General features: G+C 36.4%; 1 protein-coding gene across 1 annotated transcript; it reads right to left on the bottom strand.

Moving 5' to 3' along the window:
• Positions 1-335: 335 nt before the first annotated feature.
• LOC140015235 (protein SRC2 homolog) lies at positions 336-1987 on the bottom strand. Its single transcript, XM_072067150.1, has 3 exons — positions 1718-1987; positions 1499-1664; positions 336-394 (listed from the first exon to the last, which is right to left on the bottom strand). Exons 1-3 carry the CDS (start codon positions 1985-1987, stop codon positions 336-338), a joined length of 495 nt encoding a protein of 164 aa, XP_071923251.1.
• Positions 1988-17180: the final 15193 nt, after the last annotated feature.

The raw sequence follows: 17180 nt of genomic DNA, 5'->3' as shown, positions 1-17180 counted from the left end.
TGTGTATATGAATTAGCCAACTTTGATTTAATTTTTTCCTCAAAAAAAAGTTATTTATTTTTTTATTGTGCTAATTATTTAACATTCAAAAAATTAAACATATAATTTGATAATCCATAGTAAATTGACCCAATTTTATATATTATAATAAAGGACTCAATTCATAATTATCAATGGGCTAAAACAAAAATAATTACTTTATTGGTCCATATACAAATATACAACTTAACCTAATTGATAAAAAATTTAAAATTAGTGATCTATACTCTTGTTGACTCATATACAAATGTACAAATAATTACTTGAAGGCTTTGTGAAAACAAGAAATTGAGTGTCTATTCTGTTGTTGACAGATTGATTACATTTGTTCTCACTCTTCCTATATCAACTGCAACTATAGAACGGACATTTTCAATTATGAATATAATCAAAACAAATATCCAAAACAAGATAAAAAATAATTTCTTGAATGATTATCTAACAATGTACATAAAAAAAGGGAAGTTGTTCAAAAATTTAGTATTGATTCAATTAGAGATGAATTTAGTTCTATGAAAGAACGTAAAGCTCAGTTTACTTTTAAAAAAAGAGGTTGAAATTCAAGGTATGCTAACATAACTTTTATCTTTTATTAATTGAAAATAGTTATATTTTTGTTTTTGCACAAGTGACATATTGGAGCATTTTCTCATAATGTACAATTTGGGTAATTTGTGATCTTATAAGATATTTAATTAAAGGTTATTTCTTATCCTAATTTTTGTTATGACTATGCTGCATATTTATGAAATAGACATACCTTTATAATTAAAATTAAAATTTGATATTTTAAGATGTCATATATTTAAATAGATGAAAATTATTTTGAATATAACATATTAAGATGATTTTGTTCAGAAAAATTCCCCCCCCCCCCCCCCAAAGGAAAAAATCCTGGCTCCATTCTATAGTCTATAGAATGGACATTTTCAATTATGAAGATAATCAAAACAAAACTCCAAAACAAAATAATGGATAATTTCTTGAATGATTGCCTAACAATGTACATAAAAAAAAGGAAGTTGTTCGAAAATTTAGCATTGATTCAATTATACATTAATTTAATTCTATAAAAGAACATAAATCTCAATTTATTTTTAATAAAAGAGGATGAAATTTTAAGGTATGCTAACATAACTTTTATCTTTTTTTAATTGAAAATAGTTATATATTTGTTTTTGTACAAGTGACATATTGGAGTATCTTCTCATAATGTGCAATTTAGGTGGTTTGTGATATTATAAGATATTTAATCAAAGGTTATTTCTTGTCTTAATTTTAGTTATGACTATGTTATATATTTATGAAATAGACATACCTTTATAATTAAAGTTAATATTTAATATTTTAAGATGTCATATATTTAAATAAATGAAAATTATTTTAAACATAACATATTAAGGTAATTTTGTTCGAAAAAATTTTGGCCCCCCCAAGGAAAAAATCTTGGCTCCGTCACTGGCTGCATGTAAAACTCCATTCATTGCTCCTTCTACCACAGCCTCCCCAAAACTAGGTTCTTTCTCAGAAATTGTAACCGTCGTCTTCCCAAAATCATACGAGAGTTTCAGTTTCCCAAATTTACCATCAACATCATTCCTGTTCACATAATATTCCAAGTTTTCCTGTGGAAATCCATAGTCAAAATGTTTCTTCAGTGACAAGTTCATTTCCCTACATATTTATCAGGCAACAATGATCTTTCACAGTACAATTTGATAACAAGCAGAACACCGTCCTTCTCAACAGCTTTCTCAGGGAGTGTGTACTTAATCCTGCAATTCCAATAAGGGTTTGTCTCTCTTTCCCTATCCACAGAAGTAATCCACTCTGAGTTTGAATATCCTTTTATTAGAACCTTCGCATAAACTTTCATCTGGCCAAGTTCTCGAACATTTGGAAGATTAACGGCAGAAATTAGAGTGACCTCAAACTGCCTGCACTCCATGCCTGGCCGATACTAAGGATGGATCAAAAGTTCAACTAGGTATTTAGGAGGGCTTGTTCAGAGGCTTTGGGGAGGGGTAGAACTCAGGATGCAAGTAATGTGAGTTTATGCAATATTTACCATGGAAAAAGAGTAGTATTTATAACCAAGAAAATGTAGATAATGTCAAATTTGATTGAGAAGCATGACACCTGCAATTAAGATAAGAAACTTAAAGATGCATGACTCTGAATACTTAACATCACATTACGCAATTGCAACTTGACTTGTATCAACTGAAAAAATAAGTGTGGAAGCACAAATTTTGTTGCCTGAAATAAAAGACAAGAAAACTTGCACAAATATCAAATTTATTGAATTAAATAATAAGTAGGTTACAATCTTTGAAAGTTCTTAAATCAAAGAAATTAATCCCCTGATTCTTCTCTTCAAATGGCTTCAATTGGAGGGCCAAAAAGGCTTGTTCTCCAATCAAAAGAGTATTTCCTACAACTTTGGCGCAGAAAAACGAATGATTTGATGATTGCGTCAAACACTTGGAACTTTAAGTCTTCAACACCGATAGTAGGAGAATTTGTTCAACTTGGATTTGAACTTGGATTTGAGAGAGAAAGCCCTTGAGAGAATTTGCCAGAGTTTCTCCGAAGTTTTGGAATTTTTCTTCTTGTATCCTTGTCTTGAGGGACAACCTTTTATTTATAGCCAAAATATGTAGGCTAAGTGTTCAAGAAAAATCCTTAGAACCTCCTGCATTTTGGGTAACTTGTAACTCAAGAAACCCATTTAACTTGGGCTTAAAAATAGTGGGCCAACCCAAATGGTCCGTGGTGAATTAATAAATCAGTTACTTCAATTTAAATGAACATTATAGATTTAATTTGATTTAATAGCCCATATAATATCGGCCCAATTTGCCAGTCCAAAACATAACAGACTTCTATAATTTAATTTAATTTAATCAAGATCAATTTAATTTGAATAAATCTTGACTAAATAAATTAAATAAAATTTCTTTGTCTACAAATGCCCCCACTTCAAGGCTCAATTGGGACTTGCTTGTCAAGGATTGTAATTGAGACTTGAAGTACTTGATTTTTTTTTATTTTTTTTATAAAAGAAAAGCCAATTCCTTTGCCAATTTGGTGGCGAGCAATTAGAGCCTGGATTAATACGTGTGATCCAAGATCATAAGAAGTCTACACCATTCACGTATCTCATGCGGTCTACGGCAAAGTGCAATGCACAGGATTATTCCCTATGTTATCACAATGCAATTGTTGCTTCTACTGCAATTAGTCTCGAACCTCAGTGGCTTGGCAATTGGCAAAATCAATTCCATTATCCAAATGGCTACCTAGTTGATATTTGGAATTCCAAATGTCCTAAGATACTAGCCACAGACATTGGAAACCAAAGGCTGCTGAACGACTTCGAAAATGATACCAAAAAAAGAAAAAGTAATGCTCCACTTTCCAAAATCACTCAAATGACTATGGTAACCGGCAGTTTGTTGAAGCAAGAAATGGAAACATCCAATTGGGTATCACTGCTTCTATTGCAACTTGGTTTCAATCTTGCACTTGGGAAATTTTCTACTACTGCGGCACCGCTTAAACATCTTCAACAATCAAACATGGCCACCAAATCATTCGGTGGAAACTTTCCATTCAATATTCACCATGAAACTTTCACTTTAGAGAATGGAAACGCAGTGCTAAGTTTAGGTAATATCTTCACACCTCCGCACTCAAAACTAAATGCAGCAGATACTAAATTGAGTTGATAATTTCCAATTTGCCTCTCAAGTAATTGGAAGTTACTCAAAGTTAGCGGCTTCCAAATCCATGACATTGCTATAATCAGCCTTTGCAAATTCCAAATGGCCATTGGTTCCTTTTTTTTTTTTTTGCAACCTAGCACCAGCTCAATTTAAAGAAGCAAGACCCATTAAATTTTATATTTCCAAATGCTACGAGAAACTTGTCACAAATATTTGGGAACCAAGTTTCCAGACAATTGCTCAATCAAACATGCATTGTTCCACTTTCCAAAGCCACGTAACTAGCAAAGTATTGAAACTAGAAAGTGCTTAAACCAACTTGCTGCATACACGAACTTCTCGGCAAATGTGGCATTCTCCAGATCTTAGCAGCTTCCTAATCCGAACATTGCCAAAGTTTTCCGTGCAACTTTGAGTAAGATATTGATTTCCTTGCTTCTATATGAAGAGACACAACCAATCAAAATAGGTCCACCGCCTAGAATGAACATTCAATCAAGCACCATGGGAGCAAACCGACAACTGCTAAAATCAACTTGTAAACAATTGGAAACTATCAACTGAATGACTTTTGGAAGCCAATGTCATAATACTCAATTTCTGCAACTTCCGAATGAACTTTGATTTCCCTTTTTTATTGCTCGGTTTGAATTGTATAAAAGAAACCAATAAGATCCCTTAAGGCTTCAAGTACAGCTAACAAATCACAGCATTGTGAGGAGAGAACAAACCAGAAAAATTCTGTACACCACCGAGGTAATCGTCGAGCCTTCTTTTAGTCTTGATTTCCAGCTTTTTTTTTATTAACACTCGCGCAATGCTTGCCAAATGGGCATTGTTTTTTTTTCATCACATGGTATCAAGGGATCTAAGATTTTCTTTTTAACTCGATAGACATATTGCATGTCGCCGCTGTAAATTTGATTCTTGTGCATTTTTTACTGCTGAAAAATTGCATGCGTTCTTCAAGTAGCTCAATTACTTGCCAAACAACTCCAACAAAACTTAGTGAGCACAGATTAATTATTGAACCAAGTGCCAAGACCACTTTAAACTTCGGTTGTTACTTTGCACGCAAAGTATACCCGTTTTCTTCTCATTGTTGCACACCATAGCCCTCTCGATTCACACAAAGTCCATAGTGTTTCTTCATTTAAATTGCAATTGAAGTTATTTGCATGTAATTTCCCACTGATGCTAATTGGTTAGGGCAACACATGCCACGTGCCGTGGCTTTCTCTTGAATGTCCCTTCTTAGGAAGTAAGGCAAAATTTTGCTCTTAATGGACTTTCTTTTCTTTTTTTTTTTTTTCAAGTTGCAGCTGACATTGACACTTCTTGCTGGAGCAAATTCACGTTCCAATTGTGTCCACAATTTTAGGACCATAGCTCTTGGAATTCAAAACGCTAAGGTAATTAACATACTTTATAGCTTTATTTCTTGTCAATGCCATTTTTTTTGCCATGAAGGGAGGATCCCTCGTTACAACATACACGGTGGACACTCAATTTGAAGAAGGTGCAACCGCAAACTCTCACGAGAGCCATATTATGGCTTGAGGAGTACATGGGAGATGGCGCAGCCAAAATTTGAAAAAGGCGCAATCGCAAACTCCCATGAGAGCCAAATTATGGCTTGAGGAGTACATGAAGGAGGTGTTACTAAAATTTGAAGAAGGCGCAACCGCAAACTCCCACGAGAGTCTATTGTGGCTTGAGGAGTACAAAGAAGGAGGTGCGACCAAAATTTGAAGAAGACGCAACCGCAAACTCCCACGAGAGTGTATTGTGGCTTAAGGAGTACAAAAGCGCTATTACCCACTTCAATGAGAGCTCGCCAAAACTCGAGAAGTCCCTTTACTACTTTTGATCATGCCATTTTAACCAAATTTTTTTTTCTTGCTTTTGTTGCAGGTTGATTTTGATACAATGGTGACTTTCAAGGAAGTCATATCTTCAGACGAAAAGTATCTTATTGCCGATAGCTATGATGACCCTAGTGATAAAGGGACGACATTATTGGTGCATTCTCTTATACAAGAAACTTACTCTGGTAAGTGGCCTTCTCACCAGTACCCTGAGTTGAAGGATTGGTCACTTGAACTTTCTCAAGATGATGGCACGAAAGTTCACTCCTTGAGATCCCTTATTCATAATAAGGAGCCAAGGACAATTCCCTTTCAAACCCTTGGCAGGCGGATCATAGACGGAGATGCATACTGGTGCCCTTCCTTGAGACTTAGTGGTGCATTCAGTTACATCGAGAATTACTAGGAGTGGTTGGAGGATACCCTCGGCAGGAGCAAACAAGTGCTCCGTGAAAATTACTTGTTTGACGCCTTATATACTTCACTTTTCACATATGATAAGAATCCCCATGTACTTGGGGCATTTTGCGAAGCATGGTGTCCGGACACTAATACCTTACATACATCTGCCGAGGAATTGTCTGTCTCACTTTGGAATTTGCACAAGTTAGGAGGACTTCCAATCATCGGGGGTATCTATGAAGTAGTAATCCCATGCGCAGAGGAGCTAACTGGAGTTAATGAAAAGAAATTAAGTCATATATTCCACAAAGTTGCGAGTATTTGTTCGCGGCCTTGTATCATCTTCAACATGGAGAATCCAACAAAGCTGGAGTTTCTGCTAACCAATGGGTTACCTTTTGGTTTGAAGGTAAAACGAGATACTCAAAACCAAAACAATCAAAGATAAAGAGGGCCTCTCGTGCTCAAGCGACCCAAAATCTGGATGGAGAAATTGGACAACCCCGCAAGTTATCAAGTCAAGACAATGGCGTATTTGATACCATCGGAGACTTATCTTGCAGCATTTATATCTTGTTGGCTCTGCGTCTTTGCTTTACCAGATGAGGACCTCTATTACATTAGACCATCTACTTTCAAGATAGCTAGTATGATGGCTGCCTGTCGTAAGACTTGCCTTGCTGTTCCTGTCTTGCTAAATATCTACCGCAGACTCAATAAAATTTCAAATTCATCTACCACAGGGTGTGAGCGTGCGGCTTTTTCGGTGCACTACGTATATGCTTGGTTAGCGAGTTACTTCTCTACCCATTATTTAACTCCAAATACCATACTTGGACCAACAATGACCAATTATTCTGGAGAGGGTGGTGCACGGTACTTTGATGAAAACAGTGCTCGCGACCTCATTCATCGGGGAGACAAAGCAACTTGGGGGATGACTTCTCTTGTGAAGAATCAAAATGAACTTTTTGTTGATAATGGCAAATTAACGAATCCAGAACTAAGTTATTTTGTAAGCGCCTACTCAAATTACTTAGTTTCGCATACTGATGGAGACTTCCTTGTTGAGCGATATAGCCCCTATAGATTTGCGCGACAATTCGGGTTTTATCAAGTTCCCCCATAGGAACTTGAAGTAGATGTTCGTTCCACAAATTACGACTTGAGTCGAATATTTTGGCGCACTGCTATCCGCAATAAAACAGAATTGAAGGTGCTTTTTCCTAACTATCCCTTGAATACTAGCAAGCATACATCTTCAAACTTTCAAATATAGTGGTTTATGGTGCATGATGATCATCTCCTCAAATGGCATGATCCTTTGATTAAAAGTATCCAATCAAATGGGAAGCAGAAAAAATCAAAAGGAAAGGAACTTGTAAACCTGAACAATCCTTCCAAGGTTGGTAATAGTCTTGAGATAAAGCAAAAGACTATGAGAAGCGAGAAAAAAATTTTGAAGAGTGCAAGCAACAAGGCTGCTACCCCTAAGAACCTTACTCCTAATGAAGAATTTCCGAAGGGTACTTCATTTCATCTTCCTTCAAACATTGTGAAGGCTATTGATCATGATTCTTGCAATTCATATGAGAAGAAGAGGAGCGAGCCTTTTGATGAGGAGGATGAGCAATCCATAGCACGGACCAGTATTGGAAGCGCAAGAAGTCCAAGGTAATGACTCTCCCTTTGGATGATATTAGTTTAGATTCTAAAGAACTCTTTAAAGACATTCTCGATATATTTGTGCCTGGTATAAGCCGTGCCAATATTGTAAGGACCCTCCTTGTCTTCTTTAATTTAGCATTTGAAATTTGTTTGTTAATTTCATATTCATGATTTGTCTCATGACATTTTTCCTATAGTTAGATTATCAAGATTTGATATTTATTAATGATGGAGAGCCAAACCAAGCATCAGTTGAAGGACCTACTACATTTAAACTTTTGGCCAAACAAGTGGTCAGTTCTACCTAACAAAAGGATGCTAGTGAGAATTCCAAAAAGGCTGTAGAGGATGAAAATGTGATCCAGCAAATCACGCCACAAAAGGCAGAACATATGACTTCATCAGCAAAAAAAAAACTCAAAATTTTCGATCCACTATCATGGCCAAGAGCACCTCAAGTGTCTGAATTTTGCCTCCAAAGTGTAATCTCAACATGTCGTCGAGACTACATTCAAATGCTGTGGAATAACTTGAGGGTCATGATATCTCAAACAGCCCTGGAGCGCATGCCTGCTCTTGAAATGAAAGCAAACGAAATCATGGAGGAAATGCAAAGTTTCAATGCCACCAATATCTCAGATTTGCAAGGTCTTTTAAAGGTTTTCTTTGCAAATGCAGCTCGTTACGTTGCAGTGAAATATTTCTCTCAAATAAAATTTCAATTGAATCATATAATGAGTTGCTTTCTATGACCACCCAAAATCTTAGAGATGCTCAGAATAAGGAGAAACAACAAGTGAAAAAGATCTCAACGCATATGTTGAAATTTAAGGAGATTGATCGCGAAGAAGTAGAGTTGAGAAAGCAACTTGAGTTCTTGAATACTCTCAGGAAGGAGACGTTTTCATTGCTACGAGAAGAGTAAGATGAGCTTACTCGAATGCAAGGCATGATGGTCGACTTACGAAATGAAATCCGAAAGATTGAGAATTACCCGCCCCTACCTGCTGAGGAGAGTCAAACTTTGGACAAAATGCAAGCATTACTTGAAAATAACCGAAAGGAGCTGTCGTCATTTGAATTTTAGGAATAGTTGTATCTTTTATTTTGTTTCAAATTTCATCTTTTGTTAATTGCTCAAAGCGTGTAGCAATGAGCACAAGCATTTCATAATGAAACTTGATTTTTTTTCCTTCTTCATCATATTCTTGTAGACGTCCTCGTTTTTACTTACTCTTTCAATAGCCACCATTTTAGGCTATCAACCGTAATTTTCATTTTTGCGTAATTTTGATCATACTTGAAAAGATAACTGTCCAAGTAATTTTGATAATTTGAACAACACACTTTCAAGTGTATGCTGCAAAATAATTTGAACTGTCCTAAAGAGGACCGTTCCTTTTTTTTTTTTTCTTTTGTAACAAAAGAATCATCCGGGCAAAGACTTTAGTTTTATAAGGTTATAACCCAAAAGGAAATCAAGTCATACGTAGTTCTTACCGTTCACAGTTTAAACTCTTGTGACTCAGGAGTATCCATTTGTTTACCACCTTAGATTTGGTGGAGTGTTTCAGCAGTTTAATCACGTGCTACACTATTGGTGGTTGTTATCCGCAGTTTTAACTCATGCGGGTCTGGAGCAACATGCAGTTTAAACTCATGCGTCATGGAGTACTTTATTTTTTTTATGGCATGTATAATTTCATGAATTTTTCATTATAGGACCAACTTTTACGCCATCTTTGTCCACCAGTCTATACCCGCCATTCGCATAGACTTCTCGAACAACATATGGTCCATCCCATTTGGAGACAAATTTGTCTTTAATATGATGAGTCATAACTATTGATTTTCGAACAGCAAGTACCATGCCCCCGACTTGAAAGGAGCGGCGCCGAACTTTCTTATTAAAAGCTCTAGAAAGACGAGTTTGATAGCATTCAAGATTTTGTTGGGTTTTCAATCTCTTTTCATCTAAAGCTTCTAATTTTTCATGGCGCAGACGAACATTTTCTTCCTCCGTGAGCCTTTATTGGATAGCAATTCTCAAAAAAAGAATTTGTTACTCAAAGGGCGAGACAACTTTTACGCTATAGACTAAGGCATATGGTGTGGCTTACATTGGAATTCGATATATGGTGCGATAAGCCCAAGGAGATTCGCCTATCTTTTCGTGTCAATCATTCTTTGATTTGGCCACCACCTTCTTCAACAAATTACACAAAGTTTTGTTTAATGTCTCTGCCATGCCATTGGCCGGGGCATTATATATGGAGGACTTGCGTTGCTTGAATTTAAATTTCTCACATAATTTATCCATTAAACTATTAGAGAAGGGCTTTCCATTATCAGTGATAATGTATCGAGAAATTCCATAACGGTAAATAATATTCACACGAATAAAATTCATCACATGTTCCTTTCTAACTTGTTTGAGTGGTATGATTTCAGCCAATTTAGAAAAGTAGTCAGTCACAGCCAATATATATAAGTGTTGACCGGACGACTTTGATAACAGCCCCACAACATCAAAATCTCAAGCATCGAAAGGCCAAGAAGTAACGGTCGGGTGTAACGGCTCAGGGGTCGATGAATGTAATTGGCATGAAACTAGTAAGTTTGACATCTTTGAACATATTTTATGCAATTTTTTATCATAGTAGGCCAATAGTAGCCCATTCTTGTAATCCGAAAAGGCAGGTTGGGACTGGATTGATGAGTTCCATATATTCCAAAATGTGCCTCGTGCATTGCTCGATATGCCTCATCTTCGCTCAGACAGCGCAACAGTACACCTTCAAATGATTTTCGATACAGCTTATCTTTGTACAAGATAAAACGAGGGGCATGACGATGGATGTCAATTTTTCTACGTTGCTGCTCAGGTAATTTTTGATACTTGAGATAATCAACGAGGAGTTGTCTCCAATTTTCTTTGTCAATTTCATAAGTTAAGACTACATGAGCGTCACTTCCTTTAATATCTTCATCATCAACTAGTGATGGAACTACCCACTTTTGACATACACGAACTTGTATCTCACAATTCGGCATGGTAAGTGAAGAGGATAGCACAACTAATGCATCAGTTTGCTTATTTTCTCTTCTGGGAACATGTTTAATACTTGCACCTCCAAGCCGCCTCATAAGTCGCGTTGCATATTTGTGATACGAAATTAATTCGAACTTTTTGACTTCATAATTTCCCAAGAGTTGGTTAACCACTAATTAAGAGTCACCATAGATTTGAAGTTCCAACTGCTCCATATCGACAACTATTTCAAATCCGAGTATGAGAGTTTGGTACTCAATGACATTGCTTGAACAATGTTGATTTAGAATAAAAGAGTATAGCAATATTCCTCCATCAGGAGTTATAAATACAATACTCGCTCCAGCTCCATGACGATGAGCAGCACCATCAAAATACATTTTTCATAGTGGGCGAATCTTAATAAAGAGTACATCCTCATCTGGTAGATCATCACTTAACTCCCATTCCGCAGGTATCGGGTAATCAGCGAGAAAATCTGCCAGAACTTGTCATTTTACAGCTTTTTGAGGCACTAAATAATTTCAAACGATTGTAATTGAAGATATCATTTAGCCAGACGGTCTGATAGTACTGGTCTGCTCATCACGTATTTTATGGGATTCGCCCTGAAAATGAATCTTACACTATGTGCTTGAAAGTAGTGTTTTAACTTTTGTATTACAAAAATAAGAGCTAAACACAACTTTTCAATCGGTGAATAGTTTAGTCGTTGGGGGTCATCATTCTACTTAAATAATAAAGGGCAACCACTTTCCCTTCATTATTTTTTTGAGCAAGTAATACCCCCACTAACCGTTCTTGGGCAGCAATATAAAGGAATAATTGCTTTCCATGAATAGGTGCAGCCAACACAGGTGCTTTCATAAGATAAGATTTAATGCTATTAAATGCATTATTGCATGTCTCATCCCACTGAAACGACACACCTTCTTCATAAGGCGACTAAATGGTTGATACTTTTCTGTCAAATTTGAAATGAATCTCTGCAGATACACTAACCGTCCTTGAAGGTTTTTTAATTCATGAATATCATGAGATTCAGGCATCCTCAATATAGCATCAATTTTGGCTCTGTCAATTTCAATACCTAATTGACGAACCATAAAACCAAGAAATTTTTCCGATGTGATTCCAAATGCGCATTTGAGGGGATTCATTTTGAGTTGATGTCTTCTCAACCGATCAAAGACTTGTCTCAAATCTTGCAAGTGATCATTTCTTTTTTTTATTTGACAACCAAATCATCCACGTAACACTCAACATTTTCATGAAGCATGTCGTTAAAGATATTTTGCATTGCTCTTTGATATGTAGCTCCGGCATTTTTAAGACCAAAGGGCATTACTTTATAACAATAAATACCCTTAGGAGTGCGAAATCCAGTGAGCTCTTCATCCTCAGGTGTCATTCGAATTTGATTGTAACCAGAAGAGCCATCCATAAATGATAAAATCTCATGTCCAACAGTTGCCTCAATCATGAGTTCAGCGATAAGTAAAGGAAAGTCATCTTTGGGACAGGCATTATTAAGATCCCTAAAATCAACGCAAATGCGGATCTGCCCATTTTTCTTTCGTACAGGCACAATACTCGAAATCCATGTAGGAATAAACCATGCTGGTCTAAACCATGCTTCAATGAGTTTATTAATCTCAACTTCGATCAAGAGAACCAAATTTGGTCTAAATCGTCATTGTGTTTGTTTTATAGGTCGAACTCCCTTTTTGACAGCTAAACGGTGGACGGCTACTTTTAGATCTAGACCCGGCATTTTTTTATAGGTTTAGGCAAAAACATCTCGATACTTTTGTAAGAGGTCGACATATGTCTTCTCTTATTCAAGACTCAATAAAGCACTTATATATATTGGACGTGGGTCATCTGAAGTACCAAGATTGATTTCTTTTCGATCATCTACAGTGGCCTTCAGCATCTTCTTTTTCTTCAGGAGAGTCACCGTCAATTATAGTTATATGATTGTAGGAAGCAACACTCTCTTCATCATCCTCTTTTGGTCTTGTGTACATCACGGTATGCTTCCTGACTTTCAGTTCAGTCCCATAGTTTATTACAAGGTCTGTGCATCTTCTCATTCTCGAAGGAATGATGCTACCAAATTTATGAGAACAATCAGAAGGTTCTTCAAGATTTTGCAATGGCTTTGCCATTTTTTCTTTACTCTTATGAGAGTTTTAAGACTTTTGTTTTCTTTGCGGTCCTAATCTCTTAAAAACGGATACCCGTGGAGCTTTATTCTCCTTTTCGTGAAAAGTTTGAAATTTATCAGTTTTTGAGAAGACTCATCTTTCACAGCAATATATTGACTATTAACTCTATTGATCTTAATGCGGATTGGTGTAGGAGAGTAATAGCCAAGACTAAATATGGGATTTTCAACGGCATATCTTTTTTCCTTCAATATTTTTTGGGTAAGATTCAACCCATGAATCATGTCACTAGTAGATTGAGAGGGTGAAACATTTAACACCATAGATTTTTTGATATCATATCCAGTCTTATTCGAGAAACTTATAAGCAATAGGATCAAAACTTTCTTTGGTTCTTGACTTTGGTAGGGTGTCTTGTTCAACTTCAGATTCTTTGCTTAAAAGGTTAGACCTTTTAAGTGGAGGAGATGACACCTTCTTTGCATCGAGATGAGCCATAGGAAGAGTCAAACCTTTCAGAGATTCATGCTGAATTGCAGATAACTGTTCCTACTCCATCCCTGACTTGGAAGGACAGCGAAAGGCAACTGATTCATTGTTTGGTAATGAAATATTAGTTTCTTCATGAAATTTCTCTTTTGATTTTGAAATTATCACTTTCTCCCTTTTCGCACTTGGAGATTCGGGATTCTAGATTTTATTCACAAATAGAGGTTGCTCAGACTTATCCTTCACATTGTACCTTTTGATGTAAAATTTGGCATTGGCGATATACGATTCCGCCTCAGTGAAAGGATTATCATTGGCTTTCACACTTTTTGCCACCCTATTTTGGTAGTACTTGAAACATTGATGAAGAGTTGAAGGTACAACTCCATTTTCATGAATCCAGAGCCTTCCCAACAGTACATTGTATGTTGTTTTAGCATCTATCACGTACAACAGTGCTCTAGACGACATGTCATTAATGACTATCTCCAAATTTAGTAATCCAAGAGCTCTTTGCCCTCCTTGATTGAAGCCTTGAATCATTAGTCGGCTATTGGAGAGTTCATCAACAGGAATGTCAAGTTCCTTCAGAGTTTTTAAAGGAAGAATATTGACTGCGGAACCTCCATCTATCAAAATTCTATTCACCTTTTGCTTCTTTGCATAACCAGTCACAAACAAAGAGTGGTAATGCGGTGTTGACCCAAGCAACAAGTCTTCACTAGCAAAAGTGATACTTGTGACGTTCACCTCTTCATTGCCCGTAGACACACGATCTTCTTCATTGCCGGCAGGTTCACGGGCTATCTCACAGAGAGATTCGCAAGTATTATCTTTTTGTTTTTCGATATGATCTACTCGCGTTGTGTGACTTGCGATCACATCAACATCAAAGAATTCTTTTGGCCTGAATTCTTTTAGAGTGATAGGAGTTCGCGAATTTTGCTTGAAGATTCGACTTTCTTGAAGATTACGACAGTCATTATTTTTCTTTACGTTCTTCTCTTTCCCCTTCCAGATCATCATACTTCTTGTTAAGGTCTTATTCGCCTTACTAGATGACAAGATTTTTACCTCCTTCTTCGCATGACTAGAGTCCATCCTGCATCATCCACATCAGGTTGTAACGCCTTCTCATCTTCATATGCATGTTCTTAAAGAGTTAAAGGTGCACCTTCTTGTTTGATTTCTATGGGATCAAGTGATCCAAATTGAATTGTTGGCAATGTAGGTACCCTGACCCTTTTAACCTCCATGGACTGCAGGGAATCAATGGACGTTTGATTTACACTTGCCTTATCTTCTTCAAGGAGAATTTTTTCTTGTCTCGCCAACTCTATTACTTTGTCTTTAAAGACAAAGCATTTTTGAATGGGATGTCCAACCAATCGATGATACTTACAATAATTTGGATCCTCAGTGTTCCTGGCCTCGTCAGGTCGTTTCATCTCAGGAAGCGTGATCAAATTTATACTTAATAGATCATCAAACATATCAGGGACATCAGAATCAAGGAAATGGTACTCCTTGTCTTGCATCTTCTTGAGAGTTGGTTTCCTCTTTTCTTACTCTTGATGTGTATTGATTTTCCTGTCTTCTCTTCTGGCAGTTTTGGGAACGACCTTAAAAGGTGTTATATTTGTAACCATAGCCTCCTTCTTTTCATTTTTGATTGGTGGCTTGCCCCCTTTCCTCACTTCTTGTCTCTCCTTAGCCTTGTGAGGGTCAGGAACTGGCAGTTCTTATCCATCAAGATTAATTTCTAACTTGTGAGATTTTGTGGATAATTCATCAAACATTTCTGGTTGCACACTTTGCAAGATATATCTGAATCTCCAGTACATACCTTGAATACACATCTCGATCGCGAAAGATTCAGAAATTCGATCTTTGCAATTTAAACTCAAATTCTTCCAGCGGTCGATAAAATCAATTACAGGTTCATTCTTCCATTGATGTGTATTAGAGAGTTCAGTCATGCTGACAGTTCTCTTTGTGCTATAAAAGTGACTAAGAAATTGATGCTCTAACTGTTCCCAACTGTCAATGGTTCCAGACTTCAGATCTGTATACCAATCAAAGGCATTACCCTTCAACGAACGAACAAATTGCTTAATGAACAGGTCACCATCAGTGCTAGCATTGTTACAGGTCTCCACGAAGTGTGCAATATATTGTTTAGGATTGCCATTGCCATCAAATTGGTGAAATTTTGAAGGTTGATATCTCGCAAGCATCTTCAAACTTTTCACTCTAGCGGTGTAAGGTTTGGTGTAACCGCTATATGACTTGGTACTTCCACCAATCTTATCCTTGATTATACCTTCGATAAACTCCTTCAGATTACCAATGTGAATGGTGCCATCGGGCGAGATTGAAAATTCCTTCATTGTTTATGGCTTGACATCCTCTTTCTCATTCTCCCTTGACGATGAGTCACATTCATCTTGTATTTTGGCTTTCTGTTTGGACATACTAAGGCTATTTTCGCCTATATTTTTCACCATAGCCATTAGTTTGACTATCTTGGTGTTTTGACCTTGCGCATGCACTACTAATCCTTCGATAATTTTGGTTAGATTCGAAATTTGATCTTCTACAGTCGTAGTGTTGGTCATCATGACGGGCATCACCATAGAGATAGCCGAACTACTTGGGCTATCGATAGATCCATCATGGACTCTTTTCTTGTTGGGAAGCACCTCGAGATTTGTTTCTTCAGGTGCAACATTCGCCTTAGCCTTCTCTGCTAATTTCTTGGCCTTGCTCATTGTCAGAAGTGCAGTATACGCCGTCTCTTGATTTGTTGGAGTATCGGCAACTAAGCTTTCAAGAGAAAAGTTCACCTTCTTGAATTTCATTGACTTTTGAAACTGATAAGTTGTTGGAAGAAATGAGATGAGAGACAGAGATGGTCCCACCGAGCATGCCAGAAATTTGTAAGCACAAATTTTGTTGTCTAAAATAAAATACAAGAAAACTTGCACAAATATCAAATTTATTGAATTAAATAATAAGTAGGTTACAATCTCTGAAAGTTCTTAAATCAAAAAAAAATTAATCCCCTGATTCTTCTCTTCAAATGGCTTCAATTGAAGGGCCAAAAAGGCTTGTTCTCCAATCAAAAGAGTATTTCCTACAACTTTGGCGTAGAAAAACGAATGATTTGATGATGGTGTCAAACACTTGAAATTTTAAGTCTTCGACACCGATAACAGGAGAATTTGTTCAACTTGATTTGAACTTGGATTTGAGAGAGAAAGCCCTTGAGAGAATTTTCTCCGAAGTTTTGGAATTTTTCTTCTTGTATCCTTGTCTTGAGGGAAGACCTTTTATTTATAATCAAAATATAAAGGCTAAGTCTTAAAAAAAAAAATCCTTAGAACCTCCCTGCATTTTGGGTAACTTGTGACTCAAGAAATCCATTTAACTTGGGTTTAAAAATAGTGGGCCAATCCAAATGGTTCATGGTGAATTAATAAATCAGTTAATTCACTTCAATTTAATTGGACATTATAGATTTAATTTGATTTAATAGCCCATATAATGTCGGCCCAATTTGCCAATCCAAAACATAATGGACTTCTATAATTTAATTTAATTTAATTAAGATCAATTTAATTTGAATAAATCTTGACTAAATAAATTAAATAAAATTTCTTTGTCTACAAAGTGTATACTCTCAAGCCATTCATGTGATGAGACATTTGGAGTATTATTTAAAGAACACAGTCATTAATTAGGTAAGTTTTGCATATTACGA

The sequence above is a fragment of the Coffea arabica genome, chromosome 10e (genome assembly GCF_036785885.1).
Source record: "Coffea arabica cultivar ET-39 chromosome 10e, Coffea Arabica ET-39 HiFi, whole genome shotgun sequence".
In the NCBI taxonomy this organism is placed as follows: Eukaryota; Viridiplantae; Streptophyta; class Magnoliopsida; order Gentianales; family Rubiaceae; genus Coffea; species Coffea arabica.
Note: the sequence above shows the minus strand (reverse complement) of the source record. Positions and strands in the feature narration are given on the sequence as shown.

What these genes read in the sequence shown, in the direction of transcription:
- LOC140015235 (XM_072067150.1), bottom strand. Translation starts at nt 1,987, where the DNA reads ATGGAGTGCAGGCAGTTTGAGGTCACTCTAATTTCTGCCGTTAATCTT. An exon ending in CATTGTTGCCTGATAAATAT is followed by an intron (nt 1,665 to 1,717) that starts GTAGGGAAATGA and finishes GGATTTCCACAG; the next exon opens with GAAAACTTGGAATATTATGT. An exon ending in TGGAGTTTTACATGCAGCCA is followed by an intron (nt 395 to 1,498) that starts GTGACGGAGCCA and finishes TCCGTTCTATAG; the next exon opens with TTGCAGTTGATATAGGAAGA.